General features: G+C 30.8%; 2 protein-coding genes across 3 annotated transcripts; one reads left to right on the forward strand and one right to left on the reverse strand.

The window, feature by feature from the left end:
* Positions 1 to 5,934: 5,934 nt before the first annotated feature.
* On the reverse strand, positions 5,935 to 10,349 carry LOC113376784 (ubiquitin carboxyl-terminal hydrolase 45). 2 transcript variants are annotated; one of them, XM_026616840.1, is made up of 8 exons: positions 10,233 to 10,349; positions 8,884 to 9,690; positions 8,669 to 8,808; positions 8,466 to 8,583; positions 8,132 to 8,321; positions 7,833 to 8,061; positions 7,328 to 7,711; positions 5,935 to 7,086 (listed from the first exon to the last, which is right to left on the reverse strand). In XM_026616840.1, the coding sequence occupies exons 2-8, from the start codon at positions 9,579 to 9,581 to the stop codon at positions 6,065 to 6,067; spliced, it is 2,781 nt and encodes a 926-aa protein (XP_026472625.1). In that variant the 5' UTR covers positions 9,582 to 9,690; positions 10,233 to 10,349; the 3' UTR covers positions 5,935 to 6,064. The 2 variants fall into 2 exon arrangements, with proteins under 2 accessions (XP_026472625.1, XP_026472623.1); XM_026616838.1 differs by lacking the exon at positions 10,233 to 10,349 and adding an exon at positions 9,897 to 10,038.
* LOC113376785 (enoyl-[acyl-carrier-protein] reductase, mitochondrial) lies at positions 10,223 to 19,648 on the forward strand. Its single transcript, XM_026616841.1, has 3 exons — positions 10,223 to 10,482; positions 18,680 to 18,858; positions 18,953 to 19,648. The coding sequence occupies exons 1-3, from the start codon at positions 10,254 to 10,256 to the stop codon at positions 19,631 to 19,633; spliced, it is 1,089 nt and encodes a 362-aa protein (XP_026472626.1). The 5' UTR covers positions 10,223 to 10,253; the 3' UTR covers positions 19,634 to 19,648.
* Positions 19,649 to 20,234: the final 586 nt, after the last annotated feature.

Below are 20,234 nucleotides of genomic sequence, written 5' to 3' on the forward strand. Positions count from 1 at the left end.
GTTCATAGTAAACACAATGTTGATACTTTTTGATCTTTTATGGCAATTTTGATGATAACGTTTTCATCATGATCATGACACGATTGAATGTAATGTTTAAAAAAACATTCATATAGAATCTATTCAAAGATTTCGTCAAATGCAGCTTTATTAATGATTGATTAGATAGCAAAATAACTATTAAATGCAGAGTTAATAAAGAAGAATGTTTCGTAAATGAATTTTAATCCTAGGAATTCAGTTTACTCTCAATTTTGATATCAATATATTTATATATATATATATAAATATTATTTATAATATTATTATATTATGTTCTTATGATTTTTTGTTTATGAAGTATTTGTACTTTTTAACAAGTTATTTGTTCTTTTTAACTTTTTAAATTTTTGCATTATTTGTGATTCCTTCTGAATTTGTTATTCCGAACTACACAATCTCTGTTATATATTATTGATCATTAAGTAAATCATATTGATTGTTCCTTGTAAATTTATCATACCATTGTGAATACTTTTTCTAGTTATTTATAAATGTAAAATTATAATACTTATTATTGTGTATATATTGATTATTACATTTATAAAAAATTTAATTGTTATGTAAAAATGTTTGTGATATATTTGAAAATATATTTTGTACTTCGTATATTTTTTTTCTCATTTCCAATATAAGAAATTATTTAGGTTTTCTTATTTTGAATTACGTATGCGAACCATATCTAGGAATAATACCAGCGGTTGATTTATATACTGAACAAGTGCTGCCTCCTTTAGATCGCTAAAAATATTAAAATGGCGGTAATGTCAAATGGCCTCAGATAGCGATCTAGTTATGTTTACTTATCTATGTGCGGGATATCACTGCGGCGGTACTGCACACATGGGGAGTTATCTTCGAACAAATGCGCGTTGCACTGTTTTGGTCCTGAGTAGTTTCAATTTTTAAAAACAGATGGCTCATGTGCACCCAATTTCAACTACAAATTGTTCACGGTTCATGCAAGTGGCTGTCAAGTATTTGATCGCTGTATGGCTGAACGAATAACCTAACTTTTTGAACTCGTGTTGTTTCTAATTAATTAATTTTGTTTAAGTGAACATTTGTGAAATTCAATATGGCAAAGTGTTTTTATAGTACCCAAAAAAGTGTCAAGTGCGGGTTAAAATATTTAGCTATTCCAATACAAGTTTCCGCAAAGGTATTTTTTAATAATAATTGCAGCAATAATTATATATAATCAAGATATGTCGACATATTATTATATTGAATAGGTGTCTTGGGGGTACCTGCAAATTGCTGCAAAATGCACGAACAAAGCGCAGGAGTACTTTTGACAACTAAGGAATGCAATATGTAATGACAAGAAGGATTCATAAACAATGCAATAATTTAAGGAATAAGTCGTACAAAAAGTTTCCAAAGGTCTACTATTTTTGGAGACAAATATTTATTTTGCCATGTCCTCAAACATTGAGAAAGTTGCATTCAGAGATACAAGTGTATAGCGGTATTTAAGAGTGTCTATTTAAAACATTAGGTTCAGCTATTTCTTTTAAAAAGTATTAGTAGCAGATACTGTGTTTTGATGTTTGATGAAATACCATTATCTTCGGAATTGTTATATGATTGGATTAAATCTCATATTGTTGAAGTTGCAAAACAGTTATTCAGCTAGTATGGTTTAAATGTTCATCAACGTAAGTTCATTGTTATATTTAATAAGATTATCTATTGCATTACCAAATGTAAACACTTATAAAGTAAACTAGTATTGGTTTAAATGTTCATCAATGTAAGTTCATTGTTATATTTAATAAGATTATCTATTACATTAGCAAATGTAAACACTTATAAAGTAAACTAGTATTGGTTTAAATGTTCATCAACGTAAGTTCATTGTTATATTTAATAAGATTATCTATTACATTAGCAAATGTAAACACTTATAAAGAGAGTCTATACCATACATAATATTTTAATGTATTTTGATTGAAGATTAGTGTTATAATATTCTTCAAATAAAACTTGTGTAACATCCCAATATAATGTTTAAATTCAAGATATATTTGTTACCGACCTTGGGAATCAAAAATATTGCTTTTATCTTTTGATTCATAAACAATTGTATGTGCATAAAACATTATTCTGTTCATTGTAAACACTTTGTTGATCTTTTATGGCAATTTCAATGATAATGTTTTCATGATGGAACATGGCTAAACGTAATGTTATAAAACACTCGTACAGAAACTATTCGAAGGTTTTGTTAAATGCAACTTTAGTATTAATTCATTAGATAGCGAAATAACTATTACATGCAGAATTAATAAAGAACAATGTCTCGTAAATGAGTTTTAATCCTAGGAATTTGAATTTCTCTCAATTTTGATATCAATATATATATTTTATGTTTTTAGGACTTTTTTGTTTGTGAAGTATTTGTACTTTTTAACAAATTATTTGTTTTTTTCTTAACCCTTTAAATTTTTGTATTATTTGTCATTCCTTCTAAATTTGTAATTTCATTGCGTGCTTCTGTGCTTGTAGTTTCTTCTTAGTTTTTAAGATTTTAATATATTAATATTAGTCATTAAGTAATTAATATTAGTCAGTTATTTGTGCTTAGTTTAGTTAAATACTTCTGTGATTTTCTTCACTTAGATATTTAGTTTTTGAAATATTATTTAAGCATAATTGTGAAATTATAATACTTTTATAATTATGTATAATAATTATTATATTTTCAAACATTCCATAACTGTAATTATAATTGTTAATATAAACATAATTTTAATTGTTCTTTGAACATATGTAATATCTTTGAAAATATATATTTTGTATTTCGTATGATTTGTTCTTATTTCCAATATTAAAAATTATTCAGGTTTTTGGGGCTGTATACGATACGTACAAATTAAGAAGTAAAACCAGGGGTAATTAAAATATTATACATGTGCTGCCATCTATTTTTAAAAATTTGTATTTCAATCGAGGTAACGTCAAACCGCCAGACATAGCGATCTATTATACTTGTTTATCTATGACTGCACACATGTATACTAAAAAAACAATTAATAAAAAACAAATATTTTACCAATTTTAGAGCAAATTCTATTTTTGGGCAGTATAGAATTGTATAAAAAAATCATACAAAAAGATATTCGAAAATTTTATAAATTCTGTTATTATATAACAACTTTGTTAATGATTTATGAAATAGCATTCAAGTAAATAAAGTAAATTGGACCTAAAACATTGTAAAAATATTCAATTTTAAGCACGTGAATCGTGGCTAAAACTCTGCATAACTCTGTCGCGCGACGAGATCTATGTACAGGCAACACCCGCATAACACGGTTCAAGAATTGAGACTTATAACATAGTACTTTTAAGAACGAATCCGCTCTAACACGGTTTAAGAATTGAGCGAAACCCTAATAAAATAAAAAATATAGTAAAACGTATGAAAATCAAACTTTATTCAATCTAAAATTAGTAAAATCGCCATTAGCTTAATAAATGTGATGAAACTAATGCAAAACATAACTAATTTGATATTATCGAGGGCGTACTTTCTCTATCGAAAAAAAATTCTAGGCTTATCCGAACAATTAGTCAATTAGTCTTAAACAAAGATCCTTTAAATAAAATGAGCATTTATTTATTTATTTATTTATTTAAATATATAGCCCACAGATTTCTCCAAGAGGACTCAAAAATACAATTATTTGACATAATGAATAACAATTAAAATATACACAAAATTACAATATATAGTTAGTAACATAAAATGCTACGATAAGATTTCATATAATGCAGAATGTAACAATAATATTTATAAACAGAAAATAATAAGATATTTGAAAGAAAATAAAAAGATTAACTTGTGCAGATGGAGATTATTTGATTAGGTGATGTGTTGTGAATGTCTATTTCATTATTAATTAAGTTAAAGTTAGAGGACATTAGTAAAATTGGCGAATTTAAGAGAGAATTAGATTTAGGGGTGGGATAATTGAAAAATAATTGTGAACGCGAAGATAGCCTTGGAACATTAAAGGATAGTTGATTAAGAATAAGAGGACAGTCTATAGAATTATTGCAAAGCTTAAATAAGAACATAATTGTACAGATAAATCGACGTGAGGCAAGGGAAGGAATACCAAATTCTTTTAGTAAAGTGTTGTGGTCAAAGCCACGTTCAGGGTAAATTTTATATGTTTTATAATAAAGGTATTTCAGAAATTTTCGCTGAACCTTCTCTATCGCATCAGAGTTGTTGATATGATGAGGATACCAAATAATCGAACCGTATTCTAATTTTGAACGTACAATAGAATAGTACATGCAAAGAAGTGCATTGGTAGACTTAAATTGTTTACAATTTCTTAGTATCAAACCTAAAGATTGATGTGCTCTATTGCAAATATCTGTAACATGATCTGTGAAAAACAAACCAGAATCAAATAGAACACCTAAATCGGAAATTTTATTACATCTATCAATGCTGGTGTTAGAAATTTTATAATCAAAAAGTATTGGAACGCGCTTATGTGTAAAACTAAGAATCTTGCACTTTGATATATTTAGATGTAATTTGTTATAGATACACCAAGATTGGAAAAGGTCAAGTTGAGACTGTAATAATAAGCAGTCATCAATAGAATTTATTTTGAGATATAGTTTCAGATCATCTGCAAATAATAAATGTGGACAGTTAATAGTATCAGAAATGTCATGAGCATATAGTTTAATGAAGATAACTTATTGCATGTGGTTACTATATAAATATCATTTCGCTCAAAGAAAGAAATCGCAAATATAATTTGTTTTGCAAAAATAACCCACAGATCTGGAGGTAGGTACAGAAAACTGCTCAGAAGATAAGGATATCTTGAAAAAAAAAATGATAGCGGTTACTAGTTAATTTTGAGTAATTCATATTATTCATGTATTACTTCTTTTAAAAAAATTAATGAATATAACAATATTTATTTAAAAAAATCATGATATGTAATATGTTTTTTCTGAATTCTTGGAATGTAATTCCTCTTTTTGTACCAGTTTTTTGGAACGTATCTACCGTGTTATACGGGGGTTACCTGTACCGCATAATAATAAAATTGAACAAAAATGAAATCACATAAAAAAGGCAGCACAAAAACAGGTTTCATTATATAGACCTATTTACAATTGTTTTGAATTAGAAGAGTTCAGAAATAAAGTTTAAGTAAAGGCTTTTACTCTTTAGTACAAATACTATTTAAATAATGCCCATCATCAAATCATGCGGTATTTTCACTTTGCAAAAATGAATAAAATACTACAAGTCAATATAACCAAACCCAGAAAAAGATTAACAAAACACTTCACATTTTGATCACACAATTCATTTCAATCTTGAGCTTTGCAAAACAAAATACCAATGTAAGGTATAACATTTTGTTTAGGAGAAAACAACAGATAAATCAGATTTAATAACAAAATAGATACCTATACCATTAATAATTACGCATTAGCATGCCTTCAAGTAATTTCGTTTTTATAGAAATACATTTTTAGTAACAGATAATATAATAAATTATCTATAATTTTGATCACAACAACACATTAGATAAAACACATTAAATATTTTGTTGTTTAATTTATTAGCTATGTTTAAACTCAATCTATTTTTAAATGAGTTATAAAAAGTACGACAAATATAATATTTATAATATTCAAATACTTACAACAATAAGTTTTCTAACAAAGAAAAACATCACTTTAAAAATCGTGTAACAAAATTTTAATTTAAAAGAGTTAACATATCAGTAAGAGACGAGATTATGGAGTAGAATAAAATTGATCAAATAATACGATTTTGCAGACTCTGTTATTTATGTAGACAATTCTATATCATTCGTTTTTTCTTATTACTACTTAAATCTATTAAATATTAAGTCAAACTGGTAGGAAATATACATATACAAAATTGTAATTTTTACGTCAATGAATATTCCATTTGAAATATATTGAACACATGAATATTAAACATTGACAATATGCACGCATAGTGCACTTATAAAATTCGCTCATAAAACAATAAATAAGCCTGAGTATTTAATACGACCTTCTCCGTAACTTCTTTTACATAACTATCAGATATGTAATACCATTTGCCCTCAGGTTCTTCACATTTTTCCGATTGTGAAGGTCCATCTTCCGATTCATATCCTGATAAAGAACTATCATCATCTTTCTTCATTTTTCCACTAGATTTACCATTGACTTTATTTAGCCCATTTGATTCTGGCTTATGCCTGTTAAGTAAAAATCCCCAACGAGAATCTGATTTTGTTAAAGGATTTCTAGATTTGACATAAGCCACATAGTGCCCACCTCTCATGCCCCCACTGTGTTCCACAACCCCATATAAGGAATACAATAATTTATTTTGTGAGCTTGAAACATTTGGTAAATCTTTTACTTTTGCTCCACAAAATGGAGCAATGTCTAAAATAATAGGAAATGTAACACTCTTAGTTAATTTTCTAAACATACATCGTGGTCCTACTTGAAACCTCTTCAGGTGTAAAATCAGAACAGGTGGGGGACTCGAAATTAAAAATTGCTTTGTAGCATTTGTATTAACACTTTTACCACCTGCCCCATTGATACGTTCAGTACAAGCATCACAACAGACTTTGTTATTACCCGTCATCAATTCTAAAGCTGTAAATTGATTTAAACAAGATTGAATAGAACATTCGGATTCATCACAAATATATCTGGAGCCCAAAGTTGTAATCCAACCATCGGCCTTAGATGGAACTTTATCTTTTACTACTTTGTTAGTTGCTTGTTTGTGTGATTTGCTGTAACCACAAGCACCTATTTCTGAATCATCATCTTTACCATCATCTTCAAGAGCAATATTCTCAAGTTTATTAACTACTTTAGAAAGAGGACTCTCTTCTTCTGAACCAGATTCTGAAGAGCAGTGTGGAGTATTTTGTTTCTGTCTACTATCCACAAAATTTGCTGATGCTCGCATACTTAAGCCCAGGGCAACAACTTCATTCTTTAACATTTGCCCATTACCTATGAAAAATATATTAAAAACATTATTCCATTGAATACATCAGATATTGAAAGTTTCTACTTACAATAAATTTTCTATGCATAAGTATAAAAAAAGAATTAAATTGTCATTTTCTTTAAAGTGGATATTGACAATTATAGAAAAGATTAAACTTCAATTGAAAGAGAATTGTATTGTAAGTGGTATGTTAAAATTGATTTACTAACTAACCATTTAACCAATAAAAACTAATTGCATTACCTATGTCTTTATTATTATCTGGACTTGCAACTCCAGAATCAAAATCACTATTCTTCTTTGAAGAATCCCCAGGTTCTGACTCTTTCTTAGATATAATCCCATTTATATTGTTTGTTAATGAATTGTCAGCATTCATTATTGGACTAGTTCTAACACAATCTGAATTTGCATGTTTTTCAGAATTGTATCCAGATTCTAAAGTATTCACTCGACAATTTCCATTAGCATCATTATTATTTTGATTTGCAGTAGATGAAGCAATTTTATTTTTATGAGGCTCATCAATATTATCTTCAATATCTGCATCTGATTGTTCGCTTGATGAATCTGCACCAGGAGCTCCTTCTTCAGCAATCATAGAATCATTACTAGGAGATGCTACACCTGTGAGTGATTATGTAGTAAATAATTATAAGTAAAATTACATTTTTAAGTTTATAAGTGAAATCAAATTCATGGTCTTCAGAAGAAATGATAGAATATTGATTTCTGTATTAAAATTTACCCTTTGGATGATGTTTCCGTCCTTTTCGAGCATTTCTGCGTTCCTTTTTTAATTGGTGCTTGCTAATAGGAGGGCATGTGTCATTTTGTCTATCTTGTTTCCCACCAATAACATACATATCAACAGGATCTGGACTCAATCTCCTTCTAGGCGGTTGAGGTTTGTCAGATGATATGGGTAGAGAAATATCTAAGAAAGATTCATGCCTTATCGATGTATGCATGCAATCCTAAAAAAATAAATGACTCAATTAGTTTAATTTAGAAATACTTGACATATTCAGTATAATTAATAGTTACCTGGCATGTTAAAGTAGATACTAATGATCCACGAAAAACTTGTTCAGCGCGCATAATTCCTTCTGCAACTTGATTACCATAAAACTTGGTTTTCATCTTACAATCTGGATCAACAGATTCCAAAGTAGCTATTTTCCCAAGGTTTAAATGCTTCAAGATCACTGACTGATATCGCCGAATATCTTCAGACCTAAAAAAGAATATTTAAGATTATTTAGCACTATTGAAAACTGAAAAATCCAAAAATGATTAAAATAATAATTTAACATTTTACTTTCACAATTAAGAACTTCTACTAATACAGTATTGAATAAATACAAAATTCATTACTTACCTTACAGCTTCAAGAAGATGTCGAAGTAACTCATGGGAGTCATGCTGATCACCTCCACCAAACTGAGGAAATTTGGTGGTTAACTGACCCAAAAGGCGATTGGGAGTTACAACGCCACCTTAAATAAGCACAAAATTAGTATTCAATTAGTATTCAATTAATATTCTAAATAAATAAAGTATATAATTAGCATTATAACTGACCACCTAGCCCGTTAGACAACTCGTACAACGTAGAATGCAATGCTTGGGTTATGGAACCCCAAGCCTTCAATTCTCCTGATATTGGCTCTAAAACCTCTTCCTTATCATTAATCATTATTTTGCCACCAGGCAGTATAAACCTACAAAAATTTTAAAAAAAGTTCAATTATAATATGAAATTGTTTAAATGAATATAAAAATTAAATAAAACTTACTTTTCACCAGGTTCTGACATTTCACCAATAACATCCAACAAGAAAGGAGTCTGTGCCAAGCATTGCAAAACAGCGTTAAAGAAACACGTATTACCGAGATTGGTTAACCCTTTCACCTTTGCTGGTGTCTTATTCAAACTAACATTGGACTTTGGTATACTTCCAGTGCTAATTACTTGAGCTTGTGTATCTTTAAGTAAAGGCTCCATATTGTTTAGTGTGTTCTTGATAACTGTTTCTATACTTGAAGAGTTAGCAGACACCTTCTTGATATATTCTACACTTTCAGTCAGCTTCTTGGCACTTGTCATATTCAAATCTTTGTCACAATTGTAGCACCAAATTTGCAATGTTTCTGTATTAATATTGATACAATGCAAATCAGAACGTGGAGTTTTGAAATGTTTCAGTGCATGTTCATTACGAGTGCGACCACAGCCTTGCGAACCACATTTAAGACAAAGCCACAAGGTAATGTCATACACAAATTCTTCTTTCGATGATTCTGCATCTGGAGGCATTTTTTGGCAATCACTACAAATTCTAGAAATTCCATTTTGTTGCACATATTTTCTAACTTTTGTAAGATCAATAGCTTTAGATATATGAGGACAATTTTTACATTGACTGTCATCACATGATTCTGTAGAATCACCACAATTTTCGGAAGCGTCAGATTGTCTTTTCTTTTTCACCATGGTGTAAGGATAAAGGAAAAAATGACTAATGAAATTGGGAATGAATTCAAGGGAGAGGATCTAAGTTAGATTAGACAAAGTGTAAGGTAAAAATAGGTTAGGTTCAAAGCTGAAAAATAATTAGAAAATAGTACATTAGTAGATTTTACAAACGATTTGGTTGAAAACACCTTGCGCGAATAAATATTTATGTATTTTAATCAATAACAAATTGGAGAAATATGCGTAACGCAGCTGTTATGAAAACGATCGACTCATCCGTCACTACACGTAACTAATTAAGACGCAATTAAAAGCAAATCGATGAAAACTCACCTTCAAATTTCTTTTGTGTAAATATAATCTGAACACGGTATATTTATAATAACATTAATAACAAATTCGCCATGCTGACTATGAATAGTCACAGAAAAATATTTCGCATGCGTTGGTGGTACTACTGCACAATCGGTGAGGTTATTATCATCTGATAGGTTTACGATCAACATAATAATAAATAAATTGAAATTGTAATCGGGAGTAAAATACCATTAACATCTATCGCAACACCATGAACAATTGAATGTAAAAATTAAAAATTGACAAACATACATTATCGTAGACAACGTTATTCGCATTGATAAATTAACCGTATACAAATATAGTACTTACCAATTCCGAAATAATTTCATTATGTCGGCGCTCTTCTCTAAAATGTCATTTTTGACAAAAAACCTGACGACCAATATTATAAAAAATAATATGAGTTTAATGAGTAACAGGTTAGAATATCTAGAACATGGCGATCCTGTCAAGGTTGTGACACGAAAAACAATTCCTCTAGAAGAACCCAAAGATGACGAAGTTCTGGTTGAAATGATTGCAGCGCCCGTGAATCCAGCTGATATCAACACGATCCAAGGTAATTAAAGTAATAATTTTTAACAAATAATGGTATAATAGTTAAGTACTCCTTCTTCTATTAAATACATTCATTTGGTTAAACAAAAATTGAAGCGGCGGTAATAAGTAAACATTTTACATTTTATCAATAGTGATTTATTTGTCGTACTTCACATCGGATCAGGATTACTCACATTCTGTGCAAACGTATATCCTATATTATGTATATGAAAAAATATTTATTTTGTTGGAGAAACTCATGATTTATATTTTTATTTTTATTTATTGTCTAGTAGCTGAAACTAATTTACAAATGAAAATTTTGAGGAATATATATAATACACTCTTACAACACTTAATATTCTGCACGAATAATATTTTTCGCCATAAATGTATCATGTTTTGTAGTAAGTGCATTTGAACACCGTTTCTATTCGCTCAAAGAGATTCATGTGTAAATAATTGTTAATATCATTTTGCCTTAAATCAACGACTTAATCAACAAGTATTAGAATGAGCTATATTAGATCAAATGTTCAACCATTTATTTCGACATTAAAAATTTCGCTTTCATTAAAAATAATTTTCTATTGATATTTTTGAAACATACTTATAATATCTGTAATTGAAAAAAATAAATTAATAACACATTTCATTTCAACTTATTCGTGTTCTAAAAATGTATTTTCTTTATGTGCGGACGTAAACTGTAATCAGTAGCTGCATACGAAACACCATACGTACGATGCTTTCGGCATAGATTTTGTTTAAAATCGCTCAAGCACGGCACCTAAACTTGAATAAATTTTTATAATTCTTGGATTAATTTTTATAAATACATTTGATTGTAGACTAGTATTACGTAATTTGATTGTAGACTAGTAATTATTAATTAACTAAATAATAAAAGACAAAATAATTTTAGTAAGTGCATATCACATATGTGATGCAATATATATATATATATATATATATATATATATATATATATATATATATATATATATATATTACCGCTGTCTTTAACGGCAGATATAAATGTATATGATCTATATACGATCTAATGGCGGACATAGCTAGCATCCTAGACCAGGTCTTCTTAAACTGTGGGTCGCGACCCCCAGGGAGGTCGCGAGACTACTGAACAGGGGTCACAGAGATCTGATACTTTTCAATCATTATAAATAAAATTTCAAAATTAGTATACACCCTACATACAAATATAAATACAGAAGTTTACATGCATAGGTATTTTCCTAATGATATCGATTCACCGAATTTGCAATTCATTTTCAATTAAAATGGAATAAATTAATTTTTTAAACTTAAAAGCATAAGAAGAATTTGCCGAATTAACAAGTGATACTACTTTGCGAATCAGATTTTCTGAAGTTCTAAAGATTTTTTCAAGTGGCTGTGCATGAATTTTAGATAGAAATCAAATCAGAATATCCCCTACTATCGGAAATGGCAATGAACAAATTATTGCCATTCTGTACAACATATTTATGTGAATCAGCCTTTTCCACACCAACTTACATAAAAACAAAATACCAAATAAACGTTGAAAATTTATTACGATCTGCACTAACTCAAATTGAGCCTAGATTTAATTATTTGTGTAAAAATAAACTTTCACATCCGACACATTAATATTGTTTGATGTTAATAATACGTTTTTATCAAAAAATTGTTACAAAAGTTTTTTTAATATATATTTTATTATATGACGTAGCTGTTTTGAAGACGAAATATCGAAGCGCGTAAGCCTCGCGTTGCAGTCTACCGCATAGACATTGATACGGAACCCGTAGATTCTTATTATTAAAAACTCTAGAAAATATCAGATAATTTGACGTGCATATGTCTAACTATCATTTTGAACCGCCAGGTTCATTTTCCTACCTTTTCTTATTGAATCTCTATAACCGCTAGACGTGTCTTCCCAGAAACAGTTCTTCGTTTAGTCAATAATACAAATAAAATGTTTTTTAAATTATTCAAATCGGTCGCTTCGTTCTCTCAAAAACTAAATTACAATTTTTGGCTTTTTTGTCCAGTATCTTTGAAACAGCTGGAGCTGCCTTTGCCAAAAACTAATTAGCACGTCTTGTCAGTACGAATCGAATGTTTAGTTGAATTATTCAAATCGGTTGATGCGTGTTCCTAAAATCACACATCAATTTTTTCTAAGGTATGCAAAAATGCTGAAAAACCTTTGAAACGTAAAAATATATAACAATTTTCACTTTCGATTTTTTTTGCGATTACTATTACTTACCCTACGGTTATTTAATCAATATTAATTTATACACAGAGTAATTTTTTTAGACATATTTGTAAGCACTCGTAAACATATTTATATAATGCCTAAGGCTTTGCAGACATCCTTTCGCCGGCCCTGATTTTCAAAAGAAAAATTGATGATTTAAAAAAAATATTGACATATTACTTCACAGTAATCATATAAACATTTTCAAAAGAAATTACATTTATAAGCTGATATCAAAAAAATTTAGTTAGGAAAAATCGCCGAACAAAATCGTAAAGATCCTTTTACGAATTCAACGAATTTTAATGAATACAATAAAATAAATAAATAATTAAATATTATCTTGTTCTTATATTAGAATTTAAAATTTACACTGAAATGCATTTATATACACCGAGGAATTATATTCAAGATCATATAGTTAATCATAATTTGTATAAATCAAATATTGACAATAATAATAATCATAACTAGTGGTGTATGACATCGTGCCTAAATGCAAATTGCTAGAACTTTCCGTAACGTAATGAAAAATTCGAGAAATATTAAATGTTTTCAAATAGATTATTATAAATACTGTAACTTATATATGTTTACAGAAAAGTAAACTAGTTAGTATTGGTAATTTGCCTTGAGGCAAGTTACATGAACTTCTCGATATATGTAAATAATCGACTTAATCAATAACCAGCGGGGCGAATGGCATCGTGCCTTAAGGCAAATTGCTGGAACTTCCCGTACCGGCGACGAGCGTATTCTACAAACAACTTGCGTGTATGCTTACAAGAAATTTCTTTAATTTTTTTTTATTTTTTTGATAATTTTGATACTAAAAAAAAACGATTTTTTTTTATTTTTTGAGAACCTGGAAATTTTTGAAAATGTCCCATTTTTTAAAAATTTCGAAATATTCTCGTAAGAAATCGTATTTTTTTCTAATTTTGATGATTTTCAAATTTTTCGAAATTTAGATATTTCTTTCAGAATGATGAAAAGTTTCAAAAATTTGAGTTTTCTGAAAATTTAAATTTTTTATTGAAAATTTTGAATTTTTTTTTTTGAAAATTTTCAAAAAAAAGAAATTTTTTGCACACCGTCTACACAAGCAAAAGGTTTTTTGAATTAATCTAATCGGATGATCCGTTCTCTCAAAAACTGCATGACTATTTTTTTACCCTTTACCTCCATACCTGCGAAACGGCAGGATGCTTTTTGCAAAAACGCCTCGCGATCGAGTACCGAATGTTTGCTCAAAAATACAAATCGGTTATTCCATACTGTCGAAAATGTCGAGGACATTTGTTTCAACCATATACATAAACTTCAAAATTAAAAAATCTTGGTACGGAACCCAAAAAAATGACACAAAATGTGTACACAATATTAAAATCTCTATAAAATATCTGATAATTTGATGTGCATATGTTTAGTGAACATTTTTAAAGATAAATTACATTTAAAAAAAAAATATTGAGAGTCCATAATCGTTAGACCTGCCTTTCCAAAAATTTTAACAGTTCTTTGTTTAATCAATACAAATAAAATGTTTTTAAATTATTCAAATCGGACGCTCCGCTCTCTCAAAAACTGAATTATAATTTTTGGTTCTTTGCCCCTTATCTTTGAAACGGCTTGATCTGCCTATGCCAAAAATTTAATCAGTTTTTCATCTTGTCAATACAAGCAAATGTTTTTTGAAGTTTTATAATCGGACGCTCCGTTCTCTTAAAAAACTGTATTACCGTTTTTGGCGTACGAATCGAATGTTTTTTTTTAATTATTAACTTCCCGTAGGGCAAGTTATAGTAATCGCAAAAAAAATCGAAAATGAAAATTTTTATATATCTTTACGTTTCAGAGGTTTCTGAACATTTTGGCATACCTTAGAAAAAATGGATGTATGTGTGTGTGTGTGTGTGTATGTGTGTGTGTATGAGATTCCGGGTGAAAGATGACATCTTGACAATGGTGGACAGCTACCTGGACGATCGAGTACTCATCGTTGAAACCACTGAGGGAACAGTGAGCCGCAAGATAACAGCTGGTGCACCACAGGGTTCGGTTATGGGACCTGATCTGTGGAACGCTGACTATGACGAGCTGTTCGAAATTCCCTTACCCCCGCAGGTGCATCTCACAGGGTTTGCGGATGATGTCGCAGCTACTATTGTGGCAGACAGCGTTGAAGAGGCCGAGGTACTGGTCGATTTCACCATCGAAGCCGTCGCGGCCTGGTTGGACCAGCACCATCTGAAGCTAGCCAAAGAGAAAACGGAGATGGTAGTCCTAACACGCCAAAAATGGTTCCCAGAACCGTTTAGTACAATCATCGACGGGCTAACACTGACGTCTACAAAGTCAGTCCGCTATTTGGGCGTTCAGTTAGATGCAAAGCTGACATTCCGTGAACACTTGGAACGCACGTGTACAAGGGCTAGCAAGACTGTGTCTAGTCTATCGAGAATCATGGCCAATACTATCGGCCCACGTGCCAAAAAGAGAAGAGCTCTCCTGGAGGTGGTTCACTCAGTTCTGCTTTACGGAGCGGAAATCTGGGCGCATACATTACAACAGAAGACGTATCGTAAGAAACTGGCAGCAGTGCAGCGGCGAGGAGCACTTAGAGTGGCTTGTGCCTATCGCACAGTTTCCGAAGACGCAGTGCTTGTTATAGCTGGAGCTCCGCCTATAGACCTTTTGGCGAATGAAAGGGCCAGGTTGTATAACCTCAAAAAAAGAGGCCTCAATGCCAGCGAAGCGAAGGCAATGGTGAGAAAGGACACCCTGAAGGAATGGAAAGTAAGGTGGCAGGCGTCTGATCGTGGTAGATGGACAGCACGCCTGATCCCTAATATCGAGGCCTGGCTCGACAGGAAGCATGGCGAAACAGACTTCTTTCTAACTCAGATGATGACGGGTCATGGCTCGTTCAATGCATATCTCTTCAGGTTCGGTTTGCACACATCACCGACGTGCAAATACTGTCCGGAAAAAGCCGACGATGCTGAGCACACCTTTTTTAAGTGCACGCGCTGGAAGAACTTCAGGGCTGACACCGAATTGTCCCTGGGAAGGGCCCTTAATCCCCAGAACATTGTAAATACTATGCTGCAAAGCAAGGAAAACTGGGCCGAGGTAGCAGCTTATGCACGGCGCCTCTTGACAGCAAAAATCGCCGAGAGGGACCAATAAACTTAGGAGCTAACGTCACGTGACGCAACACGGACTGGGTTGAAGAAATGCTAACGCGGTTCCGACCCAGTCTTCCTCGTGATCATATGCGGGGGAATGAGGAGAGGAGGTTTTTTAGTGGGTGGAAATCCCAACTACCGTCCATCATCTTTTAAACACACGGTGTCTTTGAAAGATTTTTCCTTCTCTATAAAAAAAAAAAAAAAAAAAAAAAAAAAAAAAAAAAAAATGTGTGTGTGTATGTATGTATGTATGTGTGTGTATGTATGTGCGGATACAAATTTTCGTCGACGATTTCGGGAACACGGATCAACCGATTTGAATAATTCAAAAAACATTCGATTCGTATTGATAAGAAGACGTGCTGATTAGTTTTTGGCGAAGGCAGGTGTAGCCGTTCCGGAGATACGGGGCAAAAAGTGCCGAAAACGGTAACTCAGTTTTTAAGAGAACGGAGCGTTCGATTTGAATAATTCAAAAAACATTTCACTTGTATTGACAAGATGAAGAATCGATAAAATTTTCATGAAGGTAGGTCTAGCGGTTTCGGAGATATGGAGGAAAAAGTAAAAAAATGAGCCATTTGGCGGTCAAAAATGATCATTAGACATATGTACATCAAATTATCAGATATTTTATAGAGATTTTAACAATCAGTATACATTTTGTTAACATTCCTATGGGTTCCGTACCAATGCTTATGCGTTAGACAGCGACGCGGCGCTTACGCGCTTTATATTTTGTCCCTATGTAGTTAAAGCAGTACGATTGCTTTGAAAAAAAAGTTCAGATCTTCCACAATATGTCAAAATAAAGAAAAAAATTTTTTTTTTCAAAAAAAAAAAAAATAAAAAAAAAAATTGTTTTTAATTTTTTTTTTTTTCAAAAAAAAAGTAATTTTTTGTCCAATTTATAGTTTCTCAAATATCTTATTTTTTCAAAGTAAATTTTTTTCAAAAATGTTAATCGTTTTTAAAAAAATAATAATTTTTGGTACGGGAAGTTCCAGCAATTTGCCTTAAGGCACGATGCCTTAATTGCCTTAAGACAGAATTCCACTTACAGCTAGTTTTTGAAATCGGTTGATCGGTGTTCACGAAATCGTCGACGAAAATTTGTATCCGCACACACGCACATACATCCATTTTTTCTAAGGTATGCCAAAATATTTAGAAACCTTCGATTTTTTGCGATTACTATAACTTGCCCTGCGGGAAGTTAAAAAATAAATTAATTTATGATTGATGATTAAAAGTATTTATTACACATTATTGAAAACGAACGAATACGTTAACTCGGAGTATTTTCTAAAAGCAAATTCTCAAATATCAATAATTTTTATAATTGAACCAGTTTCCGTAGGACTTTAATGGTTCAGTATATTGATTAAGACCAAGTACTCTATCGTTAAATCAAGTAAATCGTCTAATTTTAATTTTAACCAACGTCAAAAAAACTATTCATTTTCTCAAACTTTATAGACCATAAAATATATCGCCAAAAAAAAAGTTCCATAAAAATCGTCTTAATTTTTTTTTCAGCAGTTAATTAGAAGAAAATGGCTCGGTAGATTTTCACTTAAAACTAATCAGTATCATTCCCAACTAATAGCTTTCGAACAGTTTTTGATATTTTAAAATCAATTCGGTAGTATGAGCTTAAATGCGGGCGAAAAGTTTAACACTTTTTTCCAAATTACAAAGAAACGGCTCGGCCGTTGATGAAAGGTCTAATTTTGATAAATGCAAAATAATTTTCGCAAACTTTGACGAATTTTTAAAATTAATCGACTTACCGTAGGGCCGTAATATTTTAGTATGATCTATAAGACTATGGTATCTACCGTCAAAAAAATCATAAAAATCGTCGATTTTTTTAATACCTCATTCCAAGAAAACGGCCGGACCGATCTTTACCAACAACTTATCAGGTCGATTCCCAATCAATATTTTTCGAACGGTTTTTGAATTTTCAAAATCGATTCAGAATTGCGCGCTAAAACGTGGACGAAAAAATTTTCACTTTTCTGCTATTTATAAAGATACGGCTTGGCTGATCATCAAAATTGATAAATGCTAATCCTCATCCAGATATGTACATCGAATGGCTTTTAAAATTTTGAAATCGGTCCAGCTGATTTACTGCAAAAAATCTGTTCACACACATACTTTTTCCAAATTTGTTCTCATTCGATTCAGAATGGCTTAAAACGTCGAGAAAACATAAAATTAGCGAATCTGATTTTTTTTATGAAAACATAAACTTCTCCTTCGGGAGGTTAACAATCATTTATAATTCAAGAAAGAAAGTAAATTTGAAATATAAAGTTATTTGAAAAATAAGTTGCTTTTTACAAGTATAAGTAAATTTAAAAATGCCGCCCCAAGGTAAGTGCCGCCCGGGTTGACCGCCGTATTTATTTTTTTTAATTTAAGTCGAAAAAAGTCTGGCCGGACCACGCCGACCGATGGAGGGTTAAAGAAGTAAATAGTGTTTAAATAAATAGTAATTCAAAATATTAAGTTAAAATTAATTAGAATTTGTATTGTTGATTTGAAATTGCATAAAAAGATAAGTAACAAAAAGAATTAAAAAAGAATTTAGAATGTAAAAATGAAATGCTGTAGGTGGCTAAATGCTGCTAATATGCATACATATTACACATTGTAAACGTTTGTACAATTATTTACATATTATGACGTGATACAATAATAATTAATCAGAAAAATTAAATATTAAATTAAATTACCAGGTAAATATCCTGTGCGTCCATTGCTGCCCTCAGTTCCTGGCAACGAAGGTGTAGCACGAGTTTTGCAAATTGGAAAAGGCGTTCAAACTGTAAAAGAAGGAGACCGTGTGGTTCCATTATCTGCTGGTTTAGGCACATGGAGATCGCATGCTGTTTATCGTGCGGATCAATTATTGCAGGTTAATATTCCTTTATTAGAAATACAACAATTGCATGCAATCTCCTCATATTAGCAACATTTTCTAATTAGACACAAGCTATTCTTTTTCTTAGGTTCCGTCTGATCTAGGTGTCGTAGAAGCCGCAACCCTAACTGTAAATCCATGCACGGCATACCGTATGTTACGCGATTTTCAGCAATTAAAACCTGGCGATTGCATAATTCAAAATGGGGCGAACAGCGCATGTGGTCAAAATGTCATTCAACTGTGTAAAATTTGGGGTATAAAAAATGTGGCTATAGTCCGTGATCGTCCAGAAATTGCTCAGTTGAAAGAATTTTTGACAAAAATGGGAGCAAGTCTTGTGCTGACGGAGCAGGAACTTAGAGTGACCACTATTTTTAAAGAAAAAAAATTACCTAGACCAGTGCTAGCTTTGAACTGTGTAGGAGGAAAAATAGCTTTAGAAATGGTGAGGCATTTAGAGCACAGTGCCGTCATGGTCACATATGGTGGTATGTCCCGGGAACCTGTTACCATACCAACTTCAGCACTTATTTTCAAAGACCTTGCAGTTAAGGGATTTTGGATGACACACTGGAGTAAAGTTAATCATGATTCCCCACAAAAGATAGCCATGTTTAATGAAATTATAGAATTGATGCGTAGTGAAAAGTTGGGAGGCCCAGCATATAAAATGGTGCCATTCCAAAATTACACTGAAGCTCTTATGAATACTATGACTATCCAAGGTTTTACTGGAAAAAAATACCTTCTTGATTTTACTACATGAACATTAGTAATTTGAGAATTGTATATATAATAAAAAAAATAGGTGTAAAATAGCAAATATAATGTAAATGTAAATTCACACTGACGTATCAAATATATATTTATTAATATATATTAACATAAATGAATAAATAATATTTTACACATTGCATGAGTTATGATAATGAAACATTACCAAAAAGAAAATTATTTTGTTTGTGACTTATAGAAATACTTGCTATGTATATATATATTTTGCATTCAATTTATAAAGTTGTGACTGAACATGTAATTTTTACACAAATAAAATAAATTCTGTAAAAACTTTTATTATTTAATATTTAATTAATGTTAATTAGTTTAATAATAATAATTTAAAGCCTTTCTCATTAATATATTAACTCGAATTTCTCACATACAAACATACAAATCATTGCAGCAATATTTATAATGGTTTGCAAACAATTTAAATACTTACGTAAACAGTTTATAAATAAAACATAGAATGTACATATAACAACGCGTTATTCTTAAAATTGCATAATTCACATTAGATAAGTTATATCTATCACATTATCTTATAGATATTTATAGCATATTATTTTCTTAATAAGACATTAGCT

The sequence above is a fragment of the Ctenocephalides felis genome, unplaced genomic scaffold, assembly GCF_003426905.1.
Source record: "Ctenocephalides felis isolate EL2017-DRISC unplaced genomic scaffold, ASM342690v1 CF-g0.4_SCAFFOLD_01886, whole genome shotgun sequence".
Taxonomy (NCBI): domain Eukaryota; kingdom Metazoa; phylum Arthropoda; class Insecta; order Siphonaptera; family Pulicidae; genus Ctenocephalides; species Ctenocephalides felis.